General features: G+C 48.3%; 2 protein-coding genes across 2 annotated transcripts in view; one reads left to right on the forward strand and one right to left on the reverse strand.

The window, feature by feature from the left end:
• LOC138238045 (E3 ubiquitin-protein ligase TRIM39-like) overlaps positions 1-7319 on the reverse strand; it is a 111337-nt gene extending 104018 nt beyond the window's left edge. Inside the window, exon 1 of the mRNA XM_069187856.1 lies at positions 7154-7319. Within this exon, the coding sequence (XP_069043957.1) occupies positions 7154-7228 (75 nt within the window). The 5' untranslated portion in view covers positions 7229-7319. The remainder of the gene's footprint in view (positions 1-7153) is intronic.
• Positions 1-9101, forward strand: part of LOC138238041 (E3 ubiquitin-protein ligase TRIM39-like) — a 373132-nt gene that overhangs the window by 207728 nt on the left and 156303 nt on the right. The window lies entirely within an intron of this gene.

A 9101-nucleotide genomic window follows, 5' to 3' on the forward strand; every position in this document is an offset into this window, starting at 1 on the left:
GCTCAACCCCCGCAAGTGCGAGCTCCTGCGGCGGGAGGTGACCTTCCTGGGTCATGTCGTTGGACCGCGAGGGATGGCTACAGACCCAGGTAAGGTCGCTGCAGTGAGGGGCTGGCAGCTCTCTGGGGTTCCTACCGGAGGTTCGTCCGGGACTTTGCCAGCATCGCTGCCCCGCTGCACCGCCTCACCAACAAGGGCCGACCCGATGCGGCAAGGGCACCCGTCTGAACCCCGTTGCGCTACAGTACATACGAGTACAGCAAGTGGGGCTACCGTGCTGCTGAGGAGCGGGGGAAAACCCTTTTTGGTTTAGGATAAGGATGGACTGCGCTCTGCAACGGGATTGATTTTTTTGTTGTGACTTGTTATTTTTGTATATTAATAAAAAATGCCTTATTCCTCTCTGCTGCTTTGTGGTTACGGACTCTTGGTTCTATCCTTCGACCACGGCTTCAGGATCACAGCTTGGCTTCGGTTCCTCTCTCCCTGGTTTGGGGGGTCACTGGCTTCCCCTGCGGACGTGGGCTTGTTTGGCGGTGCAGATCTCCTGCAGGGTCACTCCTCCGGCTCCCGCGAGTGGGTTCGTTGGCCGGATCTCTGACGGGCGGTTCGGACGGTGACGGCAGGAGGTCTCGATCCCTGTTGTACAGCAGGGTCACTGAGCGGGGAAAAAGCGCACCTTGTCGACGGTCCTCTGTGTTTCGCCAGGTCGTGTGCGCAGCCTTTTGGACACTGGCTGTGGCGACAGGGGGCTGAGCCGACACGCAGCGAGTCGGGTCGCTCAGAGGATCGGGAGACGAGCTTGTCAGACGCTGCAGCTTTTTTCTTTAATAAAAAGCCCTCAGAGGCGCTCGTTCAAATTCTGTGCCGTGAAGCGGGGCGAGTGGAAATATTTCACGCCAGGTCCCCCGCCGTCAGAATCTAAACCGCTGTTTGTTCTACTGCGGGAAGGTCATGGCTCATCTTTTTAAACAGTCGAGCTGTTGTCATCGATCCGCGGATCTTCGCAGTCACGGCCACGCCGCGGATCGCCACGGCAGCGCCGCGCACGCCGGCGTTAAAGCCCGTCAAACGTGTGTCGGTCCCGCGTGTTGCGGCGCGGAGGCAGACGTTCAGAACCGCCCTGTGCGCGAGGTCTCGGGTCTCATTCAGAAGGCGACGGCGGGTGTCGGTCGCTGTTTGAAATGGGGGGTTTATAACCTCGCAAATCATCACACGTAGTGAAGAGAAGCTGTGCCGGCGGTGTAACGCCCTCATCGACACCCCTGACGCGCACCTGTGCGACAGGCCGCCTGTGGAGACCCCCACAATCTCACACACGGACGCGCAGGAAACGGGGACGCGCACCCCGGACGACGCTCCCGCCCGTGTTGAAGAAAACTCGTCTCTCGATCGGGGGAGGTGGGGTCAGGAGGCGGGACCCGGTGCGGGGCTCACCCCGGTGGAGTCTGGGCGGGAGATCGACTGGGTCCCAGAACAGTGTGGGGCCAAGAACGAGAGGAGCAGCCGGGCTCTGAAACGAGGGCGAGGAGTCGGCAGCCGAAAGGTAATCCAGCCGATAGAAGAGACGAGTAACTGGTTTCAGAGCTCAGGGAGAGAGAGGGGTGAACAGGGTGCGGGGGCCGTTCAGCGTGACTGGAGCTCGTGGGCATGGCGGAGCGCTTGCGTGCTCGCGGGCGGGTCGTGACGGGGGGGCACTCGAGTCCTTGATCCGTGCGCGCGGGGAAGACGCCATCAGGCGGATCGGATAGCAGCCTCTCGCACAGATCTGTGGGTAACCTCTCCCCCGCGGTGGGAAAGGCGCTGGGTTTCACACAGAGCTCCACATTCGGAGTTGTGTTTCTCTCTCTACACAACACTTCACTGTGACTGACCACGTTCTTCTTCAGAAGCGATTTTACCTTGTTGACAGAGACAAGGGAGTAAACAGGAAGTGTGAAATGAGCTAGAGGCTCTGCGATTGTGGCACTAATGTCAAAGTCCAGTAACGCCCTTGAATTGTCCGTTGACACTGCTGCTGAGCAGGGCAGGCAGATAAGCGAACAGTCACTGTAGTACAGGCTGAAAAGAGGTGGATGTTCACACTCTTCCTCACCCCTCACGCTCACGACAAACGAGGCTGGGAGTGTTGTGGCGAAGCGTGTTCCGAGGATGTTGCGTGTAAATGTATTGTTCAGCAGATCTCCTGTACCGGCTACACAAGCTTCAGCGGATCACCTGTACTGGCAACATGGGCTTCAGCAGATCTCCTGTACTGGCTCCCCAGACACACAGCTGTCTCTGTATTTGGCACACGCACTCCTGGGACACCCTGTACCGCACTCCTGGGACACCCTGGACACATCGCAGCTCTGTGAATGTCGCCGCTGCCGCCTCAGGTCGATCCCCCCACCGCTGGGGGCTCGAACCCGGGCCTCCGGCGGCGCTCCACAGGGACCCAGCCAGCTGAGCTAGAGGGGAGATCTCCCCTTGACGAGGGGTCGACCTGCGAGTGTATGGATGAAAAGGCAGCCTGCGCCACCTGCCAACGCGCTGAAGACGCGGCGGGGAAGCCACAGCGGTCTCGTGCGTGAGCGCTGCGCTTGTGCCGGTGAAAGTAACTTCCCTGCTGCTCTCGTTCCCGAGATATAACGTCTAACGATTGACGTCTGACCTGGCACTGACGAGTGAGACCGGTCCGGTTCCCCTATGAGGTTGTGGGGGGGCTGAGTGACGTCACGACCCCGAAACGACAAGGCGCTACATCTGGGGAACGACAGCAGCGCCGACGCCACCTTCAACGGCACACGAGCGCAGCGCTGACGAAGGAGGGGGGGGGTTTCTTCGTTTGTGCTGTCTGCAGGGGGGTGGGGGGGCAGCTTCCCGGCGCTCGAACCCGACCGTGTCGACTGTGGCGGGTAAGGCCTGCGCGAGGCGTGTCCCAGCGCTCGGGTGACCCCGTTTCGATCAGGGGATGATGCCCTGTGCCCTCCTGGTCCGGCGCTGAGGGGGAAAGCGAGCAGTGTCCCCCCCCCCCGGCGTGCTCCCCGCGGTGCTCCGGCAGGGGCTCGTCTCCCAGACGCTTCCCGGCTGTGTCCGACAGGGGAGAGCTCTCCGCTCCGGAAGTCGGGCTGAAGAGGCTGCTTGGGGATTGGCCCGCCCGTGAACAGAGAGAGACAGGAAGACACACGGTGTTGTGTTCACAGGCGAAGGGGGTATGAGGGAACGCTCCTGCTGACTGCCATTTTGGCCTGCACCTACACTAACGCACACACGCACACACGCACACACAGGGACGGGTTAGAGTGCTACACACACACACAGGGTTAGAGAGAGAGGGGGGTACGGAGAGAGAGACCGTCATGCTTTCAGATGAAATGACACCTGCTCGTTTCGATCCGTCTTTATTTCGAGAGCGATGGTGTTTTAAACTGATCGATGCTCACCAGCACGCAGTGGGGCTTGTCACGCAAGACCGTGACGAATTCGCCATCCACGCCTTGGAAAGGCACGCAACGCAGAAGCGGCGCCTAGACGTCGCCTATGAACTGGTTGTTCTATGATTTCTGTGTATAGACACGCCTGGTGATAAACCCGCCCGTCATATTGACAGGATGGGGCGAGTTTACACTTCCGCCACCTGATCTGAGACCCAGCACCCCCGCCAGAGGGTCATGCTTGTACATTAGAAACCGGGTATCCCTCCCAACAACCCCCACAGCCCGGCTCATGGGGTGGTCTTTTCCAGAGCCCGGGAGGGGACCATTGGTAGGAAAAAAAAGTTAAATATCGAGGGAACGATTTACACTGCGTGCGCATGAAAAGGCTAAATCGTTCCCCTCGTTTTCTCTCAAAATATCGTTTTCTAACTCTGCCCTTCGCAAGGACAGGTGCGGCACTAGCAGTGAAAGAGAGCTGCAGTCCTCACTAGGAAGTTCAAGAGTACAGGAGCTACAGTGCCCTAATAACTCCCCCCAAACCAGAATATAACTTCATCAGTTCATCTCTCTCCATTATCCCAATCTACAGCAGTGTCAGACAGTTCGGCTTTATTGCACTGATACAAAGACACAGTAACGCGTTTGATAGTTTTTGATACTGTATGTTGTAATATGCTTTGATATTTCCTTTTCCTGTGCATTCATTGTGCAGGGAAACTTCAGTGACCGTATGATTTTCCTTGCCGTTGGCTGCAAGTTTTCATACACAGTTTCAATTTCCTCAAGGGCTTTGCTGAGGGGAGCGATTACACTTTCCCACTGTTCGATAACATAAGCAGGCTCTTGAATAAGGGTTTTGTGAGCCAGTTCTTGCAGAATTTGTCCAATGTTGTGTGCATTTGGCATTCTTCGGCAGCTGTAGTTGTCCAAGATTTCCAGTAATTCATCTTGGTCAGAACTGTTGAAGTCTCTGCGACAACATTCCAAGGTATAACGGTCAGATTCTGAGACATACTTTACTTTAGAAAATTGTCAACAAGATCACTCTTCACATATCCAAGAGCTGCCTGTTCCAAGATTACAGGAGCAAGCTTGATGGGCAAATACTTCTCTTTCTGCCAACCAAAAGAAATAATTTTACCTATACTCTGCCACTTTTTTTTGCCATAGTCATGTCGGAGAAATGGTATCTTGAAAGTGCTGCCTGTTGTACATTGTTCATAGAATTCATGCCAGAATTCAGAGAGGCAATCTCTGAGAACGCCTCCATCATCATATCCATTCTCATACTGCCCATTTGGTAGTAGAAGCTTTACTTAAATTTCTGATTGAGTATATGAAAGGCGTTCATCAGTGAAATGTTCAATAAGCTCAGATAGTATCTGGCTGCGATGGACAACAAGGATTTTTTTGTCTGGTTCCCTGAGTTCTTGTGCCAGAGGCAAAGTGTCTTCTAGACTCTGTTCTCCCATCTCAGAGAGGTCTCCATTGAAAATTGTAATGATATTGCTATCCTCCACATTTTCCCCAGTAAACATGGTAGAACTTTGCTGAGCTAAACTGGAATCGTCTGTGACATCTGCAGGATGAAATTGTGCCACGTCATCACTGCCTAAGTTCAAATCATTTCCAGTATTTCCAACATAGATGACATCTAATGTTTCTAATTCCAATGCTGGATCAATCTGTGAGTCTGTAGAGGGAAACTCCTGTGTGTTTTCCTGTGAGGGACCTGCAGTGTTTGATTCTTGCTGTGTCTCCACACCACCACTGTCATGTTTCTTTTTGGTTGACAGATAGAACCTCATGACAGTTAACTTTGAGGCTTCATATAGAGCTCCCACTGTACTGTCCTCATCTAAGGAAACGTCTTGGTCGTTTGTCAGATCCACCTCAAACTCAGAAATATTTCCATGTGCATTCTTTCCATCTGGGAAAAACAAACGTATTGCCTCCGCTATGAGGTCTTTTTTTTCCAGTCCTTTGAAACACTTAACTTTCGTGTTCCACCACCCTTTTTGGTTCTCACCTGGATAAAGCCTCCTTCTCCTTCCTCATACAGCATCCAGCCCAACTCCACTTTCCTTACTTTCCTCTGTGTGTTCACCTCTTGATGAGGAGTGATATTTTCTGGATGCTTACACTTTTTTCTTTTATTCAGTTTTGACTTCAGTCTGTCAAAAAGCTTTGATTTCCTACTGTTGGGCTCTTTTTCGTGTCTCCTACAATATCCCATCACTGCCAATCTGTCTCCATAAGAAGGCAAATAATCCCTCATCTGTTCATCTGTCATTAACATCAGGACACTGGCATCAATCTAAAAATGAATTGTTTATTATCAATTTTCGGTTTCAAAATACCATACTTAAAGCATCATTTTATGTGGATCAATATGCTGATACTGGTTTAAGGAAAAAGTCCATTCGGGATTGTGGAGGTACTGTATGAAGTGAAAAACTCTACAATACGTGAAAATATCAATATACTGTACAGTACTGTGCAGAAGTCAGAGACCACCCTTGCATTTATTTAATTTCCAGTTCAAACAGCCATTCAGTGCAAATTATTTAGTTTTTGGTGTCAGAAAATAATGCAAGAAACATATATTTGACAGAAGAGTACACTAAATATAATATCAAATCTATCAGTATTTAATTTGCCCACTCTTTACTTTTGTGCACCCTTCTGGCACTTTAAGTCTTCCATCCGTCCAATCAAACAAGTTACAGCTGTGTCCTCCCAACACAAGTTGATCCCAAAACTGTCACTGACATTATATTAGAACACTTTCCATTAAAAGTGACACTAACATTCAAACAACTACCCAAACACACCATAGCTGCCTTGCACATGTCTTTGTCATGTGCATCTGAAATGGCAAGAGGCGATATTTCTGATGAGATTAGCTATAAAGATAGTTCACTTGCATTAGGAAAATATAAGCCAAAGGAAAATAAGTGAAAAACAAGTGTCCAAAACTGGAGATAAAAATTACTACAATATATAGAGAAAATGGGACTCCTAACAATCGTGCAAGGCCTGGTAGACCACTGAGAACATCACCATCACATAGACAGAAGTTAACGTTTTGATCACTCTTGCATCAGATCTGAAAAAAATCCACAAGTGTTTCTGTCAATACTTCCATTGTAAGAAGACAACACAATGCAGTGGGTCTGAAGGGATGTGTATCTGTCAAAAAGTCACTATTTGAAAAGGAAATAGACAAAAGAGAAGAAAATTTGCCCTAGAACACCAAAACTGGACACTTGAGATAAGTAAGGTTTTATGGACGATGAGTTACAGAGTGGATTTGGATTTGAACCAGCAGAAGCAGAAAAGACAACCAACTTCTAAGACTGAACTTTGGAGGTGTTTACAGGAAGCATGAAAAAATATCCCAGTGGATTTATTTGAAAAACTCAAAGAAAGTCTCCTGTAAATAATGGAAGCTGTAATAAAGGCAAAGGGTGGACACGCTAAACAATGAAAGATCTGACATGATATTTAGTATGGATGCTTTTGTGTAATTTTGTGTTAAATATATGTTTCCTGGAATAATTCCTGACATTGAAAAATAAATCAATTGCACTTAATGACCGTTTTGACTGGAAATTAAATAAGCGAAAGGGTGGTCTCTGACTTTTCACAGTACTGAAAGTGCTGTTAATATCTACAGTAGGTCAGTGGGAGTTAGTTATAATAAACATGAACACATTCATTCTGTTAACTACCTTTTCTTCCTTCATTTTTTCGATAGTGGACTCTGGAATGTCCCTCTCCCTGAGGAAATCGATAAGATCCTCCATCCTGCAATTGTGGCCAAGGAAGCACACATGGGACAGTGGTGCAGCATTGATTAGTTAGCATAGTGTAATTACCTAGCCTCCTGTTTGTCCAGACTCCAACAGTATGCATTATAGTACATTTAGAAGTAGTCAGGACAGGCAACGATGACCAACACTCGCCACACATTTGCATTCACAGGGTGCACATACAGTAGGTCACACCCCAAGAGTATGTGAATGACAAATGTAGAGTAGGCTTTTCAACTTAATCTGACTTGTCACATACAGTATGCATTCACAGGCAGCACCTCACTCAACTAATCACTGTCTATAGAACACCCGGTTAGCCTGAGCTCAAAGATACAGATTTGAAACAGTCTAAACTCTGCAGAAAGTTATATCTCCTGAAAGAGGGTTGGTCAATACTAACCTAGTGACTAGTTTTAACCTACTGTACTCTACCTTGTAATCATCTTAAGAGCAGCTAACTTATCAAAAAGTTACAGAAAGCTGAATCAAACCACGGCTGTAAAAACATGTTCTGTAAACCAAAAATTGATATAACTAAGTTTTGGAATTGTTACCAAACACACACGAATGTCTTCATTATGATAACGGCTGTTTTGTGCGTGTCACTTGGTAATTTACAGCCTTAGGAAGCCGAAAAGACCGGATGGAGGGTTTGTAAAAATGAGACCGTTGTGCCTATCAAAGTCCGGCTCGGGAGACACACGGGCCGCTCCCACGGCAAGACGTTTGCGACAGTTAAATGTCGCCTGATCATGTTTAGTAAACATAAACATGCTTGTGATCCTGGTATGTTTCTGAGAGATACGCAATCACAGAATTGTATCTGAGCAATTAGACGGAGAGATACTGGGGTTTGGCCAAGTACATTATTGGAAGGATATTGAAAATAAATAAGCATATCAAATCTCTTAACGTACAAAGGGGGAGAGTAAACAAAAATAATAAAAGACGTTCCCTTTAATGTATGTCTGTATTGTTACGGGTTTCATTAATTGTATCGAAGCAAATTTATGTTTTGATCGTGAATAGGCGACCCCAGATACACTCGCGTAGAAGCTCATAGCACCATCCTCGCTCATATGGGTCCAAAGCTATGTTACTGTGCTGAAACAGCTGCTGGTAAAGTGTTTGCAGGAGCTGCCTTGTACAAACGGACGAAACCCCCACAAGAGTACAGGCCTACTGTTAGTTTTGCCTCATTAATTAGGTCGCACTTGGAAAGGTTAAATCGATCAACCAAAACCATCCAAGTAGCTCTTGCATATGATTTTTTTTACTTAGCTACGTTAGTCTATGTACAGTTTACGCAGACGTTATTTAAGTCTGTGAATTGTATGAAGGTATCAGCAGAATGTGGCGCTGTACCTGGACTGGATTGTGAACAGTGGATTTCCTACGCCAGATGAGCAACCTACTGTACTTTCATTGCTGGCGCCAGAAGTGACGTCAAAACTGTGAGACTTGAAGTCGCAATTCTGAGTTGCTAAATCGCAATTCTGAGATACCATAGCGCGTTTTTTTTTTTTCCCTGGCGGAAACGGGCTTCCATAGTATGCAGAGCCAGGGAGACGGCATCATCCACTGATCTGTTGTTCTGGTAGGCGAACTGCAAGGGGTCCAGGGACTCTGTGATGGAGGAGTTGATGTGTGACAACACCAGCATCTCCAGGCATTTCATCACCACAGATGTTAATGGTGGTGATGAAACACCACCAACATTGTTTTTACCACATTGTAGTCATAGAGAAGTTTTAGTGAAGCGGTTTAATTTATGTGCATAATAAAATGTATTTCTAAGAAAATATTTAACAGCTCGAAGTTCGATACTCATTTTGTCAACAGTGTTTTCCCGCGGTACAGCACT

The sequence above is a fragment of the Lepisosteus oculatus genome, chromosome 4 (assembly GCF_040954835.1).
Source record: "Lepisosteus oculatus isolate fLepOcu1 chromosome 4, fLepOcu1.hap2, whole genome shotgun sequence".
Taxonomy (NCBI): Eukaryota; Metazoa; Chordata; class Actinopteri; order Semionotiformes; family Lepisosteidae; genus Lepisosteus; species Lepisosteus oculatus.